Source organism: Chenopodium album, chromosome 3 (assembly GCF_948465745.1).
Source record: "Chenopodium album chromosome 3, dcCheAlbu1.1, whole genome shotgun sequence".
Lineage (NCBI taxonomy): Eukaryota > Viridiplantae > Streptophyta > Magnoliopsida > Caryophyllales > Amaranthaceae > Chenopodium > Chenopodium album.
In genome coordinates, this window is record NC_137836.1 from 71,971,684 (window position 1) to 71,994,423 (window position 22,740).

At 36.4% G+C, this 22,740-nt stretch overlaps 3 protein-coding genes across 4 annotated transcripts; 1 reads left to right on the forward strand and 2 right to left on the reverse strand.

Annotated features, from left to right (window-relative positions):
- Positions 1-1,797: 1,797 nt before the first annotated feature.
- On the forward strand, positions 1,798-5,769 carry LOC145625319 (uncharacterized). Its single transcript, XM_081678378.1, has 2 exons — positions 1,798-5,038; positions 5,143-5,769. The coding sequence occupies exons 1-2, from the start codon at positions 1,798-1,800 to the stop codon at positions 5,508-5,510; spliced, it is 3,609 nt and encodes a 1,202-aa protein (XP_081534504.1). The 3' UTR covers positions 5,511-5,769.
- Positions 5,770-6,241: 472 nt separating this feature from the next.
- LOC145624135 (cellulose synthase A catalytic subunit 4 [UDP-forming]-like) lies at positions 6,242-11,828 on the reverse strand. The gene is made up of 12 exons (XM_081677095.1): positions 11,701-11,828; positions 11,019-11,217; positions 10,781-10,884; positions 10,622-10,691; positions 10,332-10,518; positions 9,147-9,759; positions 8,903-9,040; positions 8,667-8,792; positions 8,352-8,564; positions 7,721-8,248; positions 7,232-7,582; positions 6,242-7,104 (listed from the first exon to the last, which is right to left on the reverse strand). Exons 1-12 carry the CDS (start codon positions 11,740-11,742, stop codon positions 6,523-6,525), a joined length of 3,153 nt encoding a protein of 1,050 aa, XP_081533221.1. The 5' UTR covers positions 11,743-11,828; the 3' UTR covers positions 6,242-6,522.
- Positions 11,829-13,147: 1,319 nt separating this feature from the next.
- LOC145624136 (protein PHOSPHATE STARVATION RESPONSE 1-like) lies at positions 13,148-22,251 on the reverse strand. Of its 2 annotated transcripts, none has more exons than XM_081677097.1 (8): positions 22,008-22,251; positions 18,866-19,561; positions 18,540-18,747; positions 18,388-18,464; positions 18,209-18,248; positions 16,301-16,358; positions 15,027-15,096; positions 13,148-13,960 (listed from the first exon to the last, which is right to left on the reverse strand). In XM_081677097.1, exons 2-8 carry the CDS (start codon positions 19,514-19,516, stop codon positions 13,574-13,576), a joined length of 1,491 nt encoding a protein of 496 aa, XP_081533223.1. In that variant the 5' UTR covers positions 19,517-19,561; positions 22,008-22,251; the 3' UTR covers positions 13,148-13,573. The 2 variants fall into 2 exon arrangements, with proteins under 2 accessions (XP_081533223.1, XP_081533222.1); XM_081677096.1 differs by having other exon boundaries at positions 18,866-19,576.
- Between the last annotated feature and the right edge of the window lie 489 nt (positions 22,252-22,740).

A 22,740-nucleotide genomic window follows, 5' to 3' on the forward strand; every position in this document is an offset into this window, starting at 1 on the left:
ATTGTCTCTAATTGGCGTTCCATTATAAGCTTACTATTTTCTTAATATACTTGCGTCACTTTTCTATTTGAGATAGATGTTTCATTTCAATATACATTTTCTTTTTCTATTTATTTTTCACTTGAGTTGACCGCTTAAGCCACACACTTATAATTAACTCATTTCACGTGTTTAAAATTTTGAGCAAATGGTTATGAGGCAAGTAAAGTGAGACGGAGAGAGTATCAATGTATCATTAATCTTCTTTCTCCTAGTTTCTTTATTAAACATTACCAATTATGTTAAAGGATAATACTAGTGGAAGCCACTATAGATTTCATAAATGTAATGTCTATTAATAAGCTCCACAAAAACAATAATGGATACAGAGTAACCCATTTTCTAAATAATCTTCACATCACTCAACTCATTATTAGGCTTTTGAAAATTATTTTTAAAGTCAATTACACTTTATTTTGACAATTAATTTGAAATTCTCACGTTTTTTAAAGAAGCTTCGAATTTTGATGATAACTAAGGGCTACTTAATTTTTTTTGGTTTTTCCTAATCTTTTACTAGTTCTTTTTTTTACAACTTCATTACTTTGTGTCAAAAAAAAAAACTTCATTACTTAAAATGAATAAGAAAAAAAATAAATGAATCTATACCTTAACATCGACTAACAAAGAATAGGAAAAATGTGGTAATATAAATGTTAACATGAGCATTATTTTCAATACTCTCAAGTGCATGTAATAATTACGCTTTTGCCTTTTATCATGATTAGAAAATATACAAATGAAAGCAGCACAAGGGACCTTAGATTGATCCTTGTCCTATGCAACGCTAAATAAATACTTATACCAATTCAAATCACAAAGACATATATACTTCCACCAAAGTATATGTAACGGGACTATTAATTTATTTAATTTACATTAGTATATTCATTTATACAAGTATGAACTACTGTTTATTCATTAGTATATTTCATTTATATATATATATATATATATATATATATATATATATATATATATTTTACTTTGTGTACAAAAATTAAACATCCTTTTGGGTATCTTACTTTGTATTTTTTAAATTTATCGTCCATGTTTTTTATGCACAGATATTGTACATGTTTTTTGGGTTTGGAACTATATGTATGATATTTACTTCTGTTTGGAGTTCATGTCATTTTGTTTTACCACTTTAGTTATGTTAAGATTCATGTTAATTTGTTTTTACCCTGGTGTTCAATGAATTGATTCTTATGCAAATTCTTTGACTTTAGTTTTTGTATTCTTTGGGTGCATATATAGTCGTAGTGCTGACGGTGCACAAACTAACATTTGGCGGATCATGGATCAAAAAGTTAGGAAAATAGGTTTAAAATTTTTTGAACCTTTCCTATTGATAATAAGTATATTTTACCCTTGCCCCATTGAGACAACATTTACAACCTATGTTACTCGAACTCTTCATTTCACTCACGTACCCGTGTCGGACCCTCAACACTCTGACAAGGGTATGACACCAGGACACTTCACTTTTAGTTTAAAATCATGGAATTTTTTCACAAAATAGTCGAGTCGGACGCTTGAACACGTACCCGTATGGGATATGGGTGCCCGAGTCCAAGTAACATAGTTCACAACAGAGTATTTTCTAAGAAAAAACCAAAAATTTATGTACGTCCTTGCTCAACTTAAATTGCTAGTAGAAAGAAAGGACCTCCATTGTAGATTTTGTAACTGTACAAGATATTATATTGTGTATATATGATCCACTTTGCTTATCTTTTATGTCAACCCAAAATCATGAAGCTTTTTCTTACAAAATCTTCAACCTTTATCTTCACCTTTTTCTTCTTTTTCTTGCTTCTAAACAACACCATTTTATCACTAAATCCAGAAATTCAAGCTCTTTTGTCTTGGAAAAACACCCTTCTTTCACAAAATCTCATATCATGGACCCTCTCAAATGCCCATAACTTATGCAAATGGGAAGGAATCATCTGTGATGAGAAACAGAATACTGTTTTAGCAGTAAATCTTGTAAACTCCAACATTGTTGGAACACTTGATCATTTTAACTTCACTTCTTTTCCTACTCTAAACATCCTTAATCTTAGCCAAAACACCTTAAATGGCTCGATACCATCCTCGATTAGCAACCTTTCGAGGTTAACTTCCTTAGACTTAAGTGACAATTACCTTACAGGGAATGTACCTTACCAACTCTGCTATCTTCAGGAGTTAAGGTACTTGGACCTTGGCGCGAATTACTTAGAGTCACCTGATTGGTCGAGGTTTGCTCCTATGCCAATGATCACCCATCTTAGCCTTGATTACAATAATCTTGAGTTTGAGTTTCCAAGTTTTATACATACTTGTACTAATCTCACTTACCTTGATTTATCAGAAAATTATTTTACAGGTTTTTTGCCTAGTTCATTGTTTAGTAGTCTTACTAAACTTGAGTTTCTCAATCTTACAGATAATAAGTTCCATGATGCTTTACCTTTAAGTATTTTTAATCTCACTTTGCTTAAGGATCTTCGCGTAGGAAATAACCAGTTTAGTGGGTTGATCCCTGAAGAAGTTGGTAATCTTTTAGGCCTTGAAATTTTGGAATTGTATAATAACTCATTTGAAGGGAGTGTACCTTCTTCTTTAGGGAACCTTAAAATGCTTCAAAGACTCGATCTTCGATGGAACAAATTGAACTCTAAGGTTCCTCCTGAGTTAGGCCTGTGCACTAACTTAACATACTTGGGCTTAGCTTCGAATTTGTTAACCGGGGAGTTGCCTTTGTCCTTGACCAATCTTAGGCTGTTAACTGAAATAGATGTCTCTGAAAATTCACTTTCAGGAAATCTGTCTTCCTGTTTCTTCACCAATTGGACTGAGTTGGTCATGTTGGAACTTCAGTACAATCAGTTCAGTGGTATTATACCTCCTGAGATCGGTTTATTAACAAAACTCAACACATTTTTCTTGTACAACAACAATTTTTCTGGTTCAATTCCTTCAGAAATCGGAAATTTAAAAGTTTTGAATCAGACAGACTTTTCTAGTAATCAGCTTTCAGGTCCTATTCCCTCATCTATTGGTAATCTAACAAACCTTACAATCTTACAGCTTTTTAATAACAGTCTCAGTGGAAATTTACCTTCTGAGATCGGCAGCATGAAGTCGTTGCAGATTCTTGATCTTAACACAAACCATCTGCAAGGAAAGTTGCCTGATACCTTAGCCGATCTTGTTGACCTACAAACTCTTTCTTTGTTCAACAATACATTTTCTGAGGAATTTCCAAAGAATTTTGGTAAATTAAGCCTTTCCTTGACTACTATCCGGATTGCATTCAACAACTTCTCAGGAGTGTTGCCGCGGAATCTATGCAGCGGCTTTGCTCTTGTAGAGTTTACAGCACATTTCAACAAGTTCACAGGATCACTTCCAGATTGCCTTAGGAAGTGCAAGGGGCTAAATAGAGTTTGGCTCGAGGGAAACCAGTTTCTTGGTAATATTTCTCAGACTTTTGGGGTTCACCCAAGTCTTGATTTTCTGAACCTGGCTCACAATCAGTTTTTTGGGTCACTCTCTTCTCAATGGGGAGACTGCACTAATCTTACTCGATTAGAGCTGACAGGAAATAATATTTCTGGGAAAATACCGGCTTCACTGGGAAATTTGGGTAAACTGGTTGTTCTGAAACTGAACTCAAATAAGCTGAGTGGTACAATCCCTACAGAAATTGGAAAGCTGCAACAGCTGGAGCAACTTAGCTTAAGACAAAATAATTTGACAGGAAATGTTCCGAGAAATTTAGGGAGCTTGGCTAATCTGAAGGATCTTGATTTGTCAGAGAACAGATTAACAGGAAAACTTCCTGTTGAGCTTGCAAATTGCAAGGTCCTGTCAAGCTTGAATCTGAGTCACAATCATTTATCAGAGCAGATTCCATTTGAGCTCAGCGAGTTATCAGAGTTACGGTACTTTTTAGACATAAGTGGCAATGCATTTTCAGGAACCATACCTGAAAGTCTCAGCTCACTTACTTCTTTGCAATATCTGAATTTCTCTCACAATAATCTGTCAGGAGGTATTCCAGGCAGTTTTTCTGGCATGATCAGCTTAGAGTCAGTAGATTTCTCCTACAACAAACTGAACGGTCCAATTCCCATTATTAATGTCTTCCAGGAAGCACCTTCAGCAGCATTTATTGGGAACCCGGGTTTGTGTGGAGTAAAACAAGGATTTCCTAGGTGTATAAATAAGCATTCAGCTAAGCATAGGAGAAAGTTACTGATTGAAGCCATTGTTCTTTGTTGCCTCTTTATTCTTGCAAGTGTTCTTGGAGGAATTCTATATCTAAATTGGCACAAAAGAAGAAGAAGGATGAAAGAAAAGGAAGCAACACTGGACAAGAACAGGGAATTTCCTTCAATTTATGACAACTTTGAGCTGCTGCTTTGGGGATCAGGAAAAAGAAGATTCAAATTCGAAGATATAGTTAGAGCAACCGAGAACTTCCATGACAAATACTGTATAGGAAGAGGAGGTTTCGGGGTTGTATACAAAGCTGTCTTGCCAACAGGACAGATTCTTGCAGTGAAAAGGCTTAACAAGACTGAATTCAGCGACACCCAATCGTCTGATTACAAGAGCTTTGACAATGAGATCACAGCACTAACTCAAATCAGGCACCGGAACATCATTAAGTTACATGGTTCTTGCTCCAAGAGTGGAAACTTGTATCTGATTTATGATTATGCAGAGAAAGGTAGCCTAGGAGAAGTGCTATATGGTGATGAAGGAACCCTTTTAGACTGGGGTTTAAGACTGAAAATAGTGCAAGGACTAGCAAATGCGCTTTCTTACTTGCACCATGACTGCTCTCCACCAATTGTGCACCGTGACATATCAATCAACAATGTTCTGCTTGATGCAGATTTTGAGCCTAGGCTATCAGATTTTGGCACTGCTAAGCTGTTGCTCACTGGTTCATCCAATTGGACTAACATTGCCGGGTCTTATGGCTACATGGCTCCAGGTGAATCTCCTTAATTCCTTACATTTTTTTTCCATACTAAATCTAAGACAAGATTTTCTCTGTTGTTTCCAAGTGTCTGACATGCTGAATTCATTAATGTGCAGAGCTAGCATTCAGTATGAAGGTGACTCAGAAATCTGATGTATATAGCTTTGGAGTTGTAGCCTTGGAAGTTATGATGGGACAACGCCCAAGTGAGGTATTATCCTCACACTTCTCAGGAACTATATCCTTCAATATCCAGGATTTGAGCCTGAAGGATATGTTAGATCAAAGACTTCAACCACCATCTCCTACATTGGAAGCTATAGTGATGGAAGTAGTTGCTGCAGCATTGGTATGCACCAGTCACTCACCGGAGTCAAGACCAACCATGCTCAGTGTAGCTCAGAAACTTATGTCTCAAATTCAAGAAGCTCCATTTTCAGACCCTTCTAGGTCGAAAAATCAAGGAAAATACAGAAATCCATGATTGTTGGCATAATTAATATTCTAGTACAAGTTGCAACTTAGTAGATGCATTTACTGTGTATATTAATACCATAGTATGCAATAATTTGATTAAAAAAAAAAAGCATGTGAAGTACTACCTCCGTTCCTAAAAGATGTTCCCATGTATATACCACAATTTCTTGCTCTATGTATTTGGTCTAATACTATTCCGTGCTCATATATACAAAACAGGACAATATGCTTGCTGCTATGTAAATAATGCATGGAACATGGATGTACGTGATTACTACCAGCACCCAAGTGCTGCAGAAGGTAGCTAAGAACATATTTCAGGAAACAGTTCAGTCCAAAATGAACATAAAATTGCTAAGAGTTCCTTTAAGAACAGTGAAGCAAACTGTCAGTTTCAATTGTTTACCTAATAATTAGAATGTAGCAGTAGGTCAGCTCTTAGAATCCTATAATTTGTTCAACACAATGTTATATCTAGTCATTCAGAATAACTTTAGGCTAGTAGATTAGTGGAAGATATAGTGGGATCATGTTGTACTTTCTAAGGTTTGTTAGTTTTTTTTGGGTTTAATATCAAAGCTTAGATGTATAACAGCTTATTTAGTCGAGAATAAATTAACATTAAATTATTGTTTTATTCTCTTCACTCTCTCTCACATATCTTTCGTTTTTCACATGGTATTAGAGCCATATTAGATCCTCAAATTAGAGCACAAAAAGAATGATGAGTGAATTTACTTTTGTTAAAGGTATCACTTTTCAAATGTGTGCAACAACTTTCGAAAATATTCTTGTTACAATGAAATCCACAATATTTGTTGTCAAATCCTTGCAGTACACTGGTATACACCTAATTGTTTGTCTAATTTTTTCATACAAAGTAAATTAAGGCGGAGATAATTTTTCTAGCTTAGCTCTTTTATCAAAAAAAAAAAAAACAAAAGATTATTACTTTGATACAAAAAACAGATGTGCTTGCTGTATAATAAAGAGGTAGCAAAGGAGTGTACATGATTAAACTAGCACTCCACCCCACATTGTTTGAGTACAGGGCCAGTTTGCTTAGGCAAGAAAGGATCGATCCGAACCCACAAGAGAGAGAAGATTGATGCTAGAAGAACTGACCATAGTACAACAATAGTGGGTGTTCTGTTCTGTTTTCCCATCAGACCCTTCAGGAATGGATACAGGTGAACAATCACCCAGAAGGCGAAGAAGAGCTTCCCAAACAGTGGGCCCCACGAGTTGTACCCGTTGTTAATGGCATCAGATATTCCAGCTACAACTCCAACCATGTTGAGTATGATCAAGGTGGTGGGTGGGATTAAAAGGGTAGTCCATTTGAAGAGGTAGAGCTCTCCAAATTCGGCGTCTTCAGCTGCTTTTGTAGTCACTGTAAAGTTGGTGTCCACCCCTGCAAGTACCTTTAGCAGGCCCTGGAAGACTGCAAACAAGTGAGCTGAGACACCACCAATGACCCAAAATTGCTCATTCCTCCACCAGTCCTCAATGCTCACTTCACTCCACCTTAGCTCAAGCACTCCAGTTATTATGATGGACAGAAATAGAGCCAAGAACCATACACTGGCCAAGTTTGTCAGCTACAGGAAAAACATCAGAAGAACAAAAGTGTTAAAAAATTGCTGAATAATGGACCTCTTCTAAGGTTCATATAACCAAAAATATATGAAAGTTCAAGTGGAATAATGAGTAGCAAAGAGTACTTACAGTTGGAATGATGAATTTCCCGGTGAGAAGACAGACAGCTGGGATAGTACAATAGGCAAGCAGAGGAATAGAGGTGAAAGGATAGACAATGGTGTTAATATAAGCAAGCCTCTCTAGCAACTTGAGCTTCCCTCCCCAAGCATACCATAAAGGACAATGTCGGCTAAGGAATATTTCAACTGATCCAAGAGCCCACCTCAGAACTTGGTGCAACCGATCTGACAGATTGATCGGGGCAGATCCCTTAAAGGCTGGTCTCTTGGGCATGCAGTACACTGATTTCCATCCTCTGCAGTGCATTTTAAAGCCTGTCAAAATATCTTCTGTAATCGACCCATATATCCATCCAATCTGCAAACAGAATAAAATTCACAAGAAATTTCAGAGTTGAAGATAACATAACAATTATTCTAGAAATAAATCATCCTATATGCAATAAATGATACTCGTAAATGATAACATTCAGATTATAAGCCATTTTGTGTTTACCTCTTTTCCCCAATCAGTCTTTTCTTCATACCCACAGCTAATAACATGAATGGCTTCCTTGATCAATGCAGTTGAGCTTGTCCCCTCAGGAAGACCTCCATCTTCCATAAGCGTAGAAGTAATGAAAACCGGTGACTGACCGAACCTTTTCTCAAAGTTCTTTTGAGACATGAGGGATGACTTCTCCAACTCTTCATACCCTTCAAGTCCTTCTTCAATGTCCTCAAGATCAAAGACAGGTATGGAAGCCTTTCTTGAGTATTTCTTCCCCATGATAGTCTTCTTCTTCTTGCTGTATAGCTTACTGATCAAGCTCTTAATTCCTTTCTTATTATTATTCTTTGACTTGGCCTTTTTCCTCCTACCACCACAGCAACAGCAGCACCATGAAGGAAAACAGTCACATGTCATCTTCGGCTTCTTTTCTGATGCTGGAGGATCATATCCATATAAAGCCTGTCGGTTGAATACACATCCTGTTCCTACATAAACTGGCCCTTGAATCCCATCTAAGCCTCTCATGTTGATCTACACCAGAAAAAAGACGAGAAAAAGAATAAGTCTTTTACTAGCATTAAGGATATAGTGGCTGTATTTCCAGTGCTAACAAAAAAAAAGAGGTTGAACTTACATCGAAAAAGACAATATTGCGATTAGCATATCTATCATGCCTGTCAATACCATCAAATCTCTGAGGAAACTGGACATAGCATAGCTTCTTTCCAAATTGAGGATCCATTAAGAAGCACATAGCTTCTCTAACAGCCTTACTATTGTTGACATAGTGATCACAATCAAGATTCAATATGAATGGTGCATTTGTAAGTACTGCTGAAACTCGAACCTGAAAGCAACCAGCAGATAATATTGCAAGCATGTTAATGCAAATTACTGTGAAATTGTAGGAAAAATGCAAACCAAAGTAATTGATAATGCAGCCTCTAACCATTGCATTCATGGCACCGGCTTTCTTGTGGTGATTGTATCCAGGTCGTTTCTCACGTGAGACATAAACTAGCTTTGGCAACTCCTTACCTTCCACATCTAGTGCTCCCTCACTTCCTAGATAAACCTGGAAACATATATGATTATTAGTACACGTTTGTCCAACAAAACATTCTTAATTAGAGTTCATTTAGTTTTCCTCAAATATCGATCAGAAATATTAGCATATTAATTAACCTGAATCATGCCAGGATGATCTCGGGTGTTATTCCCTGGCCATGGATTTCCATCTTGCATAACCCACCCCTCTTCAGGTTTCTTCACTGCTTTCGCCACCAATGCATTAATTCTGATCTTGAATTCTTCATATTCTCTCTAATAATCAGCAAAATTAAAAATTTAAGTTTGTCAGGACACTTCCAAAAGACCAAAAGCAGCTTAGACAGCAGCAAATTACAAGAAAATAGTGTTGCTTGCTTACTTTCATGGCTCGTCGATCTTTGACAAATGTAGCTTGGACCTTATCCTTCAAATAATCCATTTTCTGAGAGAAGTAAAACTCAGGGGCTCTAGGCTCAATGTTATACTTCTTACAAAACGGAACCCACCTCCTCGCAAACTCAGAAGTTTCAGACAGTGTGTCAAACAGAAGCATTGAAGCACCATCATCTGATACATAGCAGCTGACCTTTTCAACTGGATAATCAACAGACAAGATGGATAACACAGTGTTTGCAGTAATGATGGGTGGCTCTTTTAAAGGATCCACAGTACTGACAAAGAAATCAACTGGGGCTAGACGGTTAGGCTCTCCCTCACGTTCAAATCTCAATGTAAGGCGGTCCAAGTAAGTTTCCCGGTTGATAGGAAACCATTTGGGGAACTGATCAAGTATCCAAGAAAATGCAAACCAAGTCTCACAAATAACAGAGGTGAGCCATAATGGATAGGCATCTTCTGCTGGGGTTAATATTCGAAACCTGAGGAAGAAGGCAAGGACAACAAGCCGCAAGATAATTATAATCCGGTATGGGTTGATTTTGCTTGATGATATAGGGACTTTTCTCCACAGTGGTTGTCTTGCTTCAGCAATCCTGGGGAATGAAAACTTGTTATACAGATAGTAAAGGTATAATAACACTAATAACACAGCAAGTTAGAGATGAGCTTTTCGAGTTTCTCATTTACTGTCATAAATTATAGATTTAGGAATGTAATATGTTACACATCACACTGATCAGTACAGAGGTTCAATTTCAGAATTGATTTAGAGAATTTTGTTCTTCTTGAAGTTTGGATAAATTGCTAAGTTTAGATGTGCAAATTGATAAATGCTTGTTTCTTCTGATCAAATAAGTGGCAAAAGCTCTAGCTACTGCAAACCAATTCACAATTTCTCGGTATATTAAATCTGACTGCTAAGTTAATTACCATGGTCCCTGATAAAAATCTATCTGATCCATATTATAGCAATTTATTAAAGTATTCTTATGATAAGTTTTCTTTAACACCCTTATCATACTACTAAATATTAATGTGCTGCTCATTGTCAAACATAATGATAAAGGTTTCTACTCAGCATCGAGTTTCTAAGCTGAATATGTGTATGAATAAAGCGGAAAATCAGAAGAAAAAAAGTTCCAAGAGTACTAAAATAACTGCTTACAGGAAATCATCTTCTTCACCCTTGTCATTTTCGCTATCATAGGTTTTAACTAAGCCTTTCTTCTCTTGCCTGCTTTTCCATTTCTCTACTCTTTCTTTCCATTGATCATTGTTACCATATATATCCTTATCGTCTTCAAATTCCTTTCCGTTCACCTCCTTTTCTCCATCAAAATCCTTACCAGCAACTGTTAAATAGCACATAAAACATAACACATTATCAGAAACAGCACAAAATTGGCAGATCAGAGTTCTGTTCTAAACTAAACAGAAAGAATTGAAGTTCTTTACCACTTCCAGCAAAAGAAGAGAGTTGATTTCCATTAGCATGCCATTGCTGTTGATTATACTCCCCATTTTCCTACAAAATTAACTTCATATGATTAGTACAAACATCAGTAATGTACATAAAAGAACTCGATACTATATTTGTTACAAGATTCAACTCACAGATTGATTGGTAGGATGTTGTTGATTGATCTTAATCTCAAACTCATCATCTAAATCATTAGCATCAAATGCTTCTTCCTCATCACCCTCGACTCTTGGGGAGCCTGATACATATAAATAAACCAAATTCCGATTTAACATAATCTTCTTATGATCAAGCTAAGTATAAAAACAGTATAATCTGAAAATATGAGCTAAGCAAAAGAATGGTTCATGCTAATAAAACAGGTTAACAAACCTCTGTGACGCTTATAGCGAGTATTGCACTGAGGACAGCACTGAGTGCCTTCATTCCTTTCGTACTCGTAACAAGGCCTGCAGACAGGAAACCTACATGCATGACATGCTGCGAAAGGCTCCCCGTCTTCTTTTACTTCTATACCATCACCACAAACCCTGCATATCTTTCCTCCTGATTGCCTGGTTGGTGAACGATTCTGCAATCGAAAACAAACAAAATATAACCATCATAAGAAAGAATGTACTACCTCCGTTCCTTAAAGTTGGTTACATTTATTATAGATCCATGGAGAAAGATTGCATAAAGAGGGTTATGTTGTAAGTAAAGAATTTGTAAGAAAATGGTGTTATAGGTGAGGCTTGTGTTACAAAAAAAATTAGCGAAAAATAAAACAAAAGTGTAACCAACAAAAAGGAACGGAAGAAAAATAAAAAGTGTAACCAACAAAAAAGTAGGCCAAAATAATTTTCATATAGATAGAAGTATAAATGATGTAAACTAGGCCAACAAAGGTAGATAGTACAAATTTTAGTAAACTAGGCCAAAATAATTCTCCTTTTCAATTTTCATATAGATAGAAGTATAAATGATGTAGTATATATGACAAATAAAGAAACTATCTAAGTTCCAACACATGAATATCTCAAAGAACAAAAAAGAGACAAGAAGGGAGAGTTACCTCATCAGTAATAGGGAAAGGGCCAGGAATAAGGCCAGCCATGGCAAAGTATACCACGGCAAAGGCGAAGGCGGGGGTGGAGAGGAGGTAGTGAGGGAGGAAAGGAAGAGGAGGGAGTGAGATATAAAGAAGAGAAGGATCATATCTAATGAAATTAATTTAAACAACTGAAGAATAAGATAGGGGAGTGTGGTGTAGTTTTCTACCAAACTGATAGTTGGGAAGTCATTGGTTTGATTCAAAGAGACGTTAGATGTGATCTTAAAGGATGGTAGGACAGTAAGAGAGAGAAAGAACATAAGTTTAGAGAGAGAAAGAAGGTTGCTGTTCATAACTTAGGCTCAAAGTATGTCCAAGGTTGGCGCCATTTTCTAACTCTACACTTGGTTTGTTGGCATTTCTTTTTCTTTTTCACCAAATATATAGAGTAGAGTTTTGTGTGTATGAAATCTTTGTTTATGTACAAATTATTAGCAAAGTACCTTTATGTAGATGTTTGATGTGGCTAGTTGGTCCACTACTACTGTTGTTGTCTTACCACTTTCTAACAATATGGGGTTGTAGTGGTGAGCGAGTAGTGATGTGGTGGTGGTGGTGGTGTTGAGTCTAGTGGTTGGGGTTGGGGTGGTGGAAGTGGCGTTCTAGTGGTGGTGATTAATGAGAGAAATACAGGGGGAAAGATAGAGGTGTCAAAAACTGACTCGACCGATCTGATATGAAACTGATTCGAAAAAACTAAATTCAGATTTCGACTTGAATGAACTCAAATAATTTAGCATGCCTCAAATTTATATAAACCTAACCCGACCCGACATCACCGGTCCTAGCACAGACACCTAAATTAACACCTGGGGGGGGGGGGGAGCTGCAGAGTGAGGTAAAGATAGAGTTGGGAAATATGCGGGCCAGCCGATGTATAGTAACTGTGGGCGGTATTTACCAGCTCCCTAAAAGCCCTGCAATCTTTCTAAAGAGCTAACGAGCTAGCCAGACAATTCACAGATGCAGTTCAAAGCCAAAACTGATGCCATATCAAAAGCAAGTCATCCACACTAAGCTCAAAGGTTCAAGTTAACACTTGATCTAAGCAGACAAGGATTACCTTTTGAGAATCTACAATCTAGACCATTTTTTTAACCATAAATTAAAATTTTAGATGTAAAAGAAATTTTAACAAAAGAAGAAATTACTTGGCTGAGGGGTGCCTTTCATGACACTGACCCTACAACAAAACTCCAAACTGTTGACAGCAAACAGCAAAGAAAGTTAAGACTCTGAATGAACGTTATAACAGATATAAATGACCATTGCCCCAAGAAATATCAGTTTCCTTTTCTGGGGTCAGTAAAACAAATACCCAGAAAAATATCACTGCATCAATAAGCTAGTTGATGATGATGTTATGGCAGAAAGTCGAATCCGAGAGGCAAATACCAAAGACTGAAGCTAATCAAAAAGTCATCTCATTCATTTCCATGGGGAGGATCATCACTGTACAGGGGATAGAATTCGCTGACATCATGCTACGGCTTTATTACTATAATCTCTCTAGCAAACCGAAAGAATACAGCTAGGTGAGACCTGAACTGCATTACTCAGAATGTACTAGGACAGTATAAATTACAGGCTAAGAAAAACAAATGAGCCATTGGGTACCATGATCAACTAATACTGCCCAGGTTTCCTTTTATCTAGATGGAAATTTAGAGGGGGTGAGGGAAAGGAACATCTACATATTTCAAGCTTACTCTTTATAAGCAATACTGAAGTCCATAAGAGTTACTACTATATCTCGTGTTTGAAACACGGCCTTGGCTACATCTACCACACTAGATAAGAACGGAAGCAGCAACGGTTTCATGATATGGTTCATTCAATCTTCAGGAGGTTTTGAAGTTGCAGGTAAGTTTGGCTCAGTTTTTTTACTGCGTTTACATGGTTGCAGATCCGACAAATCTTTATCACAAGGGTTTTGACGCTCGGCAATTTCAGTTCTGGGTGTCTTTCCTTCTCTCCTTCCTGACGTCTCCCCAGGTGTTGAGGGAGCATCAGTTGGCTTTCCTGTGTCATTTTGATCTCGAGCAGATGCACCCTCAAGACCTACATCCTTCCCTGTTATTGGTAATTCCTGGGAAGAAGGCTCTTCAACTGTCAAAGAATCAATCTTGAGATTTTCAGCCCCGGACTTGGACTGCTTTTCAAGCATCTTCTGGAGGTATCTTCCTTGCTCTTCTATTCGCAGCTGTAAATTTCTTTGAATCTGCAGAGAAATTGCACTGTAACATCTTAACAGGTCTACATACTAGCAACAATTGCAATGCATTCTATGATTTAAAAAGGAGTCAATGCAAGCAGGGAGAACAATAAAGCAAGAAATTATAACACGCCACAAGATTTTTTAAAAACTTTTTAATAGATTTCTTATTCTTTTGTTTTATTCTCCTCAATGTCTTCCTCAAAGACCAAAAGTTCAAATATATAAAACGCGGCCATTGCTCCCTCTCTCCCAGCATCCCTGTACTTCATCTTTTAATTGCAATTTCACAAGCATTGTTTATTGGCTAGGTTGATTCCAGTAAAACAGCTCAATATCTTCTTGTATAATCTAATGTTGGATTGTGATCAGCAATTGCTGTCATAAACGATCACAGGATGCACGGATGTTTACTTGCTCTACAATAGAATTTTGTAGCATGAGAATATGTATACGCTGCTAGTACGCAGACTGAAATGGAGCTCCAAAGTTCAGGCTTGTTAAAAAGAATGGCATAACAAGTACTAAGGCTTAATGATGTTCTTGGCCTTCATGCCCCTCTAAAATGTGATTAAAAAATTCCTCAAATCATATGATAGGACTTGGGAAGAAAGGAAAATGCTACAATGAGAAAGCAAAGGTCTCAAGACTTTTAACCTAACAAAAAGGACATCATTATTCTATTGTCTAAAATTCATAATTAATGTTGGTGTCTAATATAAATGTCTAAAGTTAATAGTTCATTAACATCCCAGCAAATACTTCACTTTCTTCTGTTACCAAGGAAGATATGACATGAGGCACAAACCCTCACGGAAATTTTCACTCAAGACTGAAGCAGAGATTTGGCGGAGATGAACTTGTACAATTTATAAACTGTGGTTGGATAACCAGTGACTCAGTGAGTAGGTCAAAGGTATATGACTTTTCAAATGTAGGCATGCTCTACAAAGAATCTTTGTTTTAAGGATTTTAGAAATTGTACATCATAATACAATAAAAATAAATTTAAATAAATAAATAAAAAAAAAAAACCTTCTTTGAAAGAAATCTAGTCTTTACATAATTATACCTCAAGCTGCTCATGCAAACGCTTTTGAACTTCCATCTGCAGCCTTAATGCCTCTGTGAGATCCATACCCCTGTTGTGACACCAAGCATGGTATGAAACTTGGTGACTCATGATTAAAAAAAGCAAGGGAAATAACAAATAAACGTCCACGCAGGACTAATCTTCAGAATATTGACCTAAGAAAGCATTAAAGCATTATTACATATAAAAATTCACCTTAATTTCATTTCAGAAACTGTCTTCCTATGGTACATGTCCCTCTGTAACTAACCATATCAAACATATAACCATTCTGGAAAGACATATGTTATATTCACCTTAATTTCATTTCAGAAACTGTCTTCCTATGTAATAACTTGCTAATAAATACTTTAGTTCAACTCCAATCCTCAAGCATCACAATGGACCAAAGGAAAGACCCTATATATTAAATAAAAAAATCAAGAATACCTTATATTTCACTTCATTCAGTTTATGTTGCTTTGACCCATGTGGACTGCCTTATCCCTTAAGACAACCCAACAAAGCTTACTTTCACTTCAAATTGGTAATTGACATTTCTTCCATGATTTGTATGAGTTCTTTGGCACTATCATTTCCATAAAGCAAAGATAAAAGTAACCGGTTATGCTACTCACATTATACCCCAGCATGTACCGAGTTAATATAGTGGTATCACAACAGTAGTAAGCAATCTTTTCAGTTTTAAGAAGCAGTATCAGTTGACCTAGTCAACATTGGCTGAAGGTGGCCTTAATTTATCACTTTATCAGAACAATGGGAGATCCAGCTATATTTTTGGAAAATATGGGAATACATCTGCATACTGGGTTTCATTTTTTGATAAAACTGAAAAAAAAATACAAAATTGTTCCCCCACAAAATTCCAATTATAAATGTGACAACTTTCAAAATCTCAAATTGCACCTCCACCAAAAAAGTCCCGTATCTGCTACTGATCTGTTTATCTGAATGAGTGATAAACCAAACCTAAAGGCACAATCCACATAATAATTTACTAGTTGAGACGACTGTCAACATCTAAGAAGCCCAGCTATATTATCAAGCAAATCACACAAGGTATTACGTATAATAAGAAATTAAGAACAGTAAAGAAAGTTGATGTAGTAGATCAGTTCAAAATTTGCAGGCAACAACTATTATTTGGCCTTTTCTCAATCCCAAAATTAAGAAAAATAAATAAATGTTGAACATCATCACCCGAAGGAATACCAATAGAAGAGCACATGTACAAGGATAAAACAAATACTTACGCTTTCAGGTCTAAAGATGACAAGTCTGCAACAGGAGTTGACAAATTTTCAGATAAACCTGCAAACAGAAGACAGAAATCCACATACTCAATGAGCACCTAGGCCGAGAATTTTAAGAATCAAAGAACACTAGAGACTTGACATCAATGCATTGGCAACAAAACCAACATATATGTGGAATTGTTTAAAAAAAAATAGAAGCAGGAAATGTATTGTGGTGCACTACAGATAGAACTTCAATCTCCATCCACTAACATGACTAGCAATTCCACAATTAATATAAAGGGCACTTTATATATGAAGAATCTGTCCAGTAGAAGATATATGCTAACTTGCTAAGCATCAATATAAGGGGAAGGAGCATTATATTCAGTAGAATTACAATTAGCTTGTGAGTAGCTTGAAAAATAAGATAGGTCATTTATTAGAGGGAAAGCTCTATATATAGAGCATATTAGAGAGAGGCAGAGAATTAGGTTGAATATTGGCGAGACTTGTGAAGTTGTGAGAGAAGAGAGAGACATTGTTACTTAGGAGAGCACCAACCTCTCAAATTTAAGCTAGATTGTAATTGGCAATTTCCACTGTGATTATTATCAATACAATCATATCTTACTATTTTTTTTTTCTAATTTCTTCATTAATTCTTCTTAATCTTCTTACTACCCTAAATTCTACTGTTCTAGTAAATAACCAAAGATAATCTTAGTTTATAGCAACAATCAGCACATAGGACGAGTTTAAGTTGTAACATGTACTTCAGTATAAAGATAGAACAGTTTAAAGGACTTATTTGACAGGCCTGTCGCCATTGAACACAACAAAAATCAATTCTTCATTATGGAAGGACTTAAAATACACAGTGAATGAACAACTGAACACACACACACACAATTCCCGTAAAATTTGTCAACAACCCCCTTCCCCCTCCTTTCCCACAGCCATTGAGGATAAAAGCGAAGGTTATACAAAAAAAAATGTTAAAGCAGCTAAGATCAACAAGTAGATCTATAAATTGATATCCAATTGTCCATTGACAATATCACATATTCACATTAATCACATACATCCCAGATCCAACAGGAAAGTTCTGTGTATGTTTACCATACAAAGTACGGCATAAGAATATGAGTACTGTTGTTTGAACGGGAGGAAAGAAACACGAATCTTATGCAGATAAACCATTCTTATATAACACTATTTTTGAAAGATATATGTCCAGAATTTGCAATGGAAGATACTGAACAATGAAAAAGTCGTGTGTTGAGCAAAGCAAGGAGGAGCAAGCCCAAGATTGAAAAACCAAAGGAGGAAGGGGGGGGGGGGGGGTGTCACCAATCAAAGTCCATCCGGCTCCTCACAGCTTTGGATATATTACATATCAAGCACCATTACATTTATAAGAAGTGACATGGAAGCAATCCAGATGTGTAAACGGGTCAAAACATGCTCTTAAAGTAAAGTTATGTCCTAGAAATGAAATTCTTCATTTCCTATATAACAAAACCCTATCATTTCACTATCTAGATACACTTAAACTGATACAAAAAGACATCATACTTGAAGAGCACAAATCCAATGTTGTATTTAAAGTAGTCCCTGTTTAACAAATTAAGTGCCACTCAGTAAATTAACTTCCTTATGCAGATATGTAAGACTGTAAGCTAAAGAAAGTAAAATTTTTAAAAGGTCAATGTGTAATTAATGTTCTACTTGCAACCCTGATCCTATCCCTTTTTTGCAAGCAACAACTTTTAAAACCATCAAATTAAACCATCTTTCACAGTTGCAAGTCTTAATACGGATACATAAACCAATTTAATAGCTCCATTTCACGAAGAAAAATTGGAAAAAAGAAGAATGTTTGGAGCAGGGGGGCGGGAGGGGAGAAGAGTTTCATGGACACACCTTCAGAGGGCTCTGGCCTGTACCGAGCTGTTCTATATTTCTGCATGCATATTTATTTTAAGAAGTAAATAGGATGGTATAGAGAAAAACATTTAAGATTAAGCAAACATTTTTAAATCACAGATAGAGAATAGCATATGATAGATGATCCTAAGATAAAAGGACAATGTCCTACATGCCTGCAGGTGACTTTTCACATGATAAATGGTCAAGCCTTCAACCTTCATCAGCTTTAAAACACCTTTAGGGGTAGCTCCTACAAGTCCAAATGATCAAATTAAGTTAGATGTTGCATCAGCTGTAGGCCAATATTTGCATTAAAGTGACTCACTTTCACTGCCACCAAGCTTACTGACTGCTTCCACAAAGGCTTCATGAAGCTCTGGTGTCCAGCGCATCCGTGACTTGGCTGGACCACTAGCTGTGGAAGCCGGGCTTGCAACTGCTGCAACTTCTGCTGATGATACAGAAGGCTGCTGCTGACTTTGTGTTGGGTGCGTCAACAAAATTGGAGTTGAATTAACTAGTTGATTTGACATCTAATACAACAGAGTGACAATCAGTGCTGGACAAACAGTGGTGCAGATAAAGCAGCATTTTGTAATTCGAAAGCATTTATAAGCAAAAAGGACCAAAAATCTTATACAGCATAACAACCTTCATTCCATGGTCTGTGGCATTGGCATCAATAAGCAAGTCACTCCAATTAGAACTAAGTGATTCATCATCAGTGATTAGCTGATCTGCCCATTCCTGCCAATCATTTCGCTTGACAAGGTCTTCATGTGTTACAAGATTACTGCCAACATCACCATTTCCCTGGATGTGTCCACTTGACATGGAGCTGTGGGAGGGAAAATCAGGGAAGCCAGATCCTGAATCTGAGCACCATGAGAGGTTGTTGTTTCCTCTAGTATAATTACTAGATGTAGATGAATGAATAAGATCTGTGTGAGTAGAAGGCATTAGGGCCAACGACGATCCATTGTTAGCAGACGGAGGTATATACGGGGAGTTACTAGAATAGTTTTCATGGGAGGTAGGAGAGAAATGAACATCAGGAGAGTATCCTGATGAGGATGAGAACATGTGGTTGACATGAGTGTTGGATGGCAATAGCTTTGAATGAAAGACCGAGGGATCAGTAACAAGCTCCCTTTCCATAGAGACCTGCTGGGAGTCAGGCAATTTAGGATACTTCTCTTCCAAGGTACTAGATAGGACTGGTAAGGATGAAGACAGAGCTCCAGAGGCACCCAATTGTCTTGGACCAGATCTCTGAATGGATATAGCAGGGTGTCCATCCATTTTTGGCCTTTAAAAAATATTGGGATAACCTTCCAGTTTCAGATCCTATATTAAAAGAGACTGCACCAGTTCACAACACATAAGGGCCAGATAAGAACTTTTAAAGTTCAAAATTAAATGGTAAAAATCACAAGTGAGCCCAAAACTTGTCTACAACATTGGTTTTTACAATACATTGATCATATACATCAAAAAAATATTCAGAATTATATGATTAACATTTTGCAGAATTAAAAGAAAAATGAAGGTTTTCAAAATATTACACATTGTTCTTCGAACAGATCAAAATAGTAGGCAAAAAGATAGATTAAGTGGTTAACAAATGAAATGAAACCGAACAATATAATAGATAAAAAAGGAGACACAATCAAAAAGTACTTCCTCCATATTTATTAATAACAATACTAAATTTTACACTATTCACATAGACTCCTTAAAGCATCTTTTTTTGATTAATAAGATAGGAAAAATAAAGTCATGTAGGGTTCTGTTATATTAGTCTCGACATATACTTCCAATATATCGGTTTTTTAAAGAATAGCCAAATATATTAACGATATATGTATAATACAAAGCATATGCATTTGCAAGCGTGTAATTCCATTACGTTGCAACTGAAAAATAACCGAGGAGAAGAAGTACGACACAAGATATATCAACTAAGAGTCGGTGGGTCATATGCTTGATACATGCAATAGTATTACGATAGTGTCATTGAATCAAGTCAAACATGAGACGTTAATAAAAGAGCACTCAAGAGAGATGGTGAAATTATTTTCAGGATTAAGGCTTCTTATAGAGTTATAGCAGCGGCAATGGAGCCATCAACAATCAAATGAAATCCAAACTGTGAAATACTTTTGCAGCTTTGCTGGCAATGATAAAATGAATTACAAATTTTTCGTTTTTTTTATTTACATGATTAGCATTTAGCATAATTCTATGTCTGTCTTTATTTCATCCAGCACTTGGTTTATATTTGAAACAATCTGCAATTTTAGAATTTACGAGGTTTGAGAATTTCCATAACCTAATAGGGGCCAATTTAGGACATTTTTGTGAGATTAGAAACTGGATTCCTCAAATCATGTGCATCTCAGAGTCGTCAGATTAGCATTATCACTTTTGTCATTCCTCATGCTCCAGCAAACAACTTAATGAATGCATTAACAAGTAGTTTGCACGGACCCTATTTTACTATTTATGAAACATAGCTCATTAAACTAGAGCCTAGGAAAACATAAATCAATCCATAGATTGATTACTACTGAGAAGTAGCAAAATATTAGTTGACCCTAATTGTTCTACAGCCCAAACCTCTATTACTTTTTCTTTTTTTTTTGGAAAAATTAGAGTTGATTACCACATGCCTAAATGGATGGTCAAGTACAGCTTGCTCCAGCAGTTTGCACATTGGCCTTTCAAAAATCAATAGCATAAATATACGCGACAGAATGGAAACTGAATATGGATATTGTCTGCCTGATAAAAATAGCTTCTAATCTTCCATAGTTCCATGGTGGACTCAGCAATAAGTCTTTCATCCAAAATTTAAGTGCGAAAAACAACAGAAATAATAACAAACACAAAACCCAACAATCAGCAAAGACCAAGACGATTCTCATGTATGCAATCTCACCTACATATTTATCATATTATAACTAATAAGGGGTAGTACAATAGTTCCCAAAAGGAGCAACTAAAAGATATGGTAGAAACGGAAACAAACTATACTGAGTAGTGGAGTTATTCCGAAAGAAAATTTTAGGCGGGTCATATTTCACCACCCTGCTCCACTTCTAAGTTGTAACTTCCTAACAAACTTTCTTCTACTCCTACTAGATAATGTGGCAGCAACCCGGGTACAGATAAAGATTGAATCCTGTTTTTCCTCTACGATTGTTATTACGCCACTCGGGTGCACCTCAAGTTCCCCAATCCACACCCCACTCACCCATGTAATCAATTCACCCTAACCCTTCTGCTCATTGCTCAGCAGTCAACACACTCAACCAAAATTGGCAAAGCCTTTGATAATACTACTATCAAAGTATCAATCATCATATTTTGTTATGACAATAAAACTGAAATAACAAGATTAACATTCCTCATGACCTAAACCATTCACAAAATTAGTACTCAGTAATCAACATGCAAAATCAAAACATCAACAAGTCGATACTCAATGTAAAAGTTAATTTCACAAAAACCTAGCACAATCTCTTAATCCCTGTTAAAAAGAGGGGTCACTCCCTAATTATATAAAAGTTAATTAGCAAATACACAGCATAAAAAAAGTCATACACAAGCTCAATCTAAAAACCCCAGATGAAATGAATATTAACATCAATCAAAATCCAAACTTTCTCATCGCTCAAAAAAAAATTGGATAAAATCAATACATACCCAGATTAAAAAAATTCACATTCATTTCATTTTGAGCTACAAAATATACAAAAATAAAAAAATTAAGTAAATTAGAAGAGCATACCTTGAATTTGGAAGGAAACCCAGAAAAATTGAAGGGATTAGAACGATGAAATTGATATAATAATGAAGATTAAAATTGATTTGGGGGTGTAAATGGATCACCGGCGTCGAGAAGTGAACGGTCGTGAATGGGTTTTGGCCTTGGTAATTTGGCCTATTTGGCTAATCTTCCATAAACAAAATTGAAAGGGGGCAACTCGAAGAATTTAGCCACGCTTGTTTGTTGCGCGTGAAGCTGACTTTTGAGAATCTTTTGCATAGATTAATCGGTTGGTGTCGTTGGTTACGTTGCTCAAGGGTGCGAGGGGTCGTGGACTTGTGCTGCTGGTAGCGATGGCTAGAGCAACGTTTACCGTACAACGAAACAGGTATCCGGATCTAGAGCTGTTAATTCGCGGGTTCAAATCGGGTTTGGTAAAGTCAGAACGGGTTGAATCTAATTATTGTGTTTATCGAGTCGAAATTTAAAAAGAATATTTTTCGGATCAGGTCGAGTGTGATTTTAACACCACTATGTACAAGTAGAGTTGTTAATTTTGGTATTCGTTTCTATTCAAGTTGGGGTTCAGGTTATGTTATCTAGTTTGTCGATTCATCTTTCGTATAAGGTTTAGGTTTTGAGCAATTCAAGTCCACTTCGAACTATGTTAAATAAGAAGGTATTGTGTGCGTACGGACGTACAAACTGTTTGGTGTGGGAGGCTTGGCTGATATATTTTACTGGTTGGGTGATA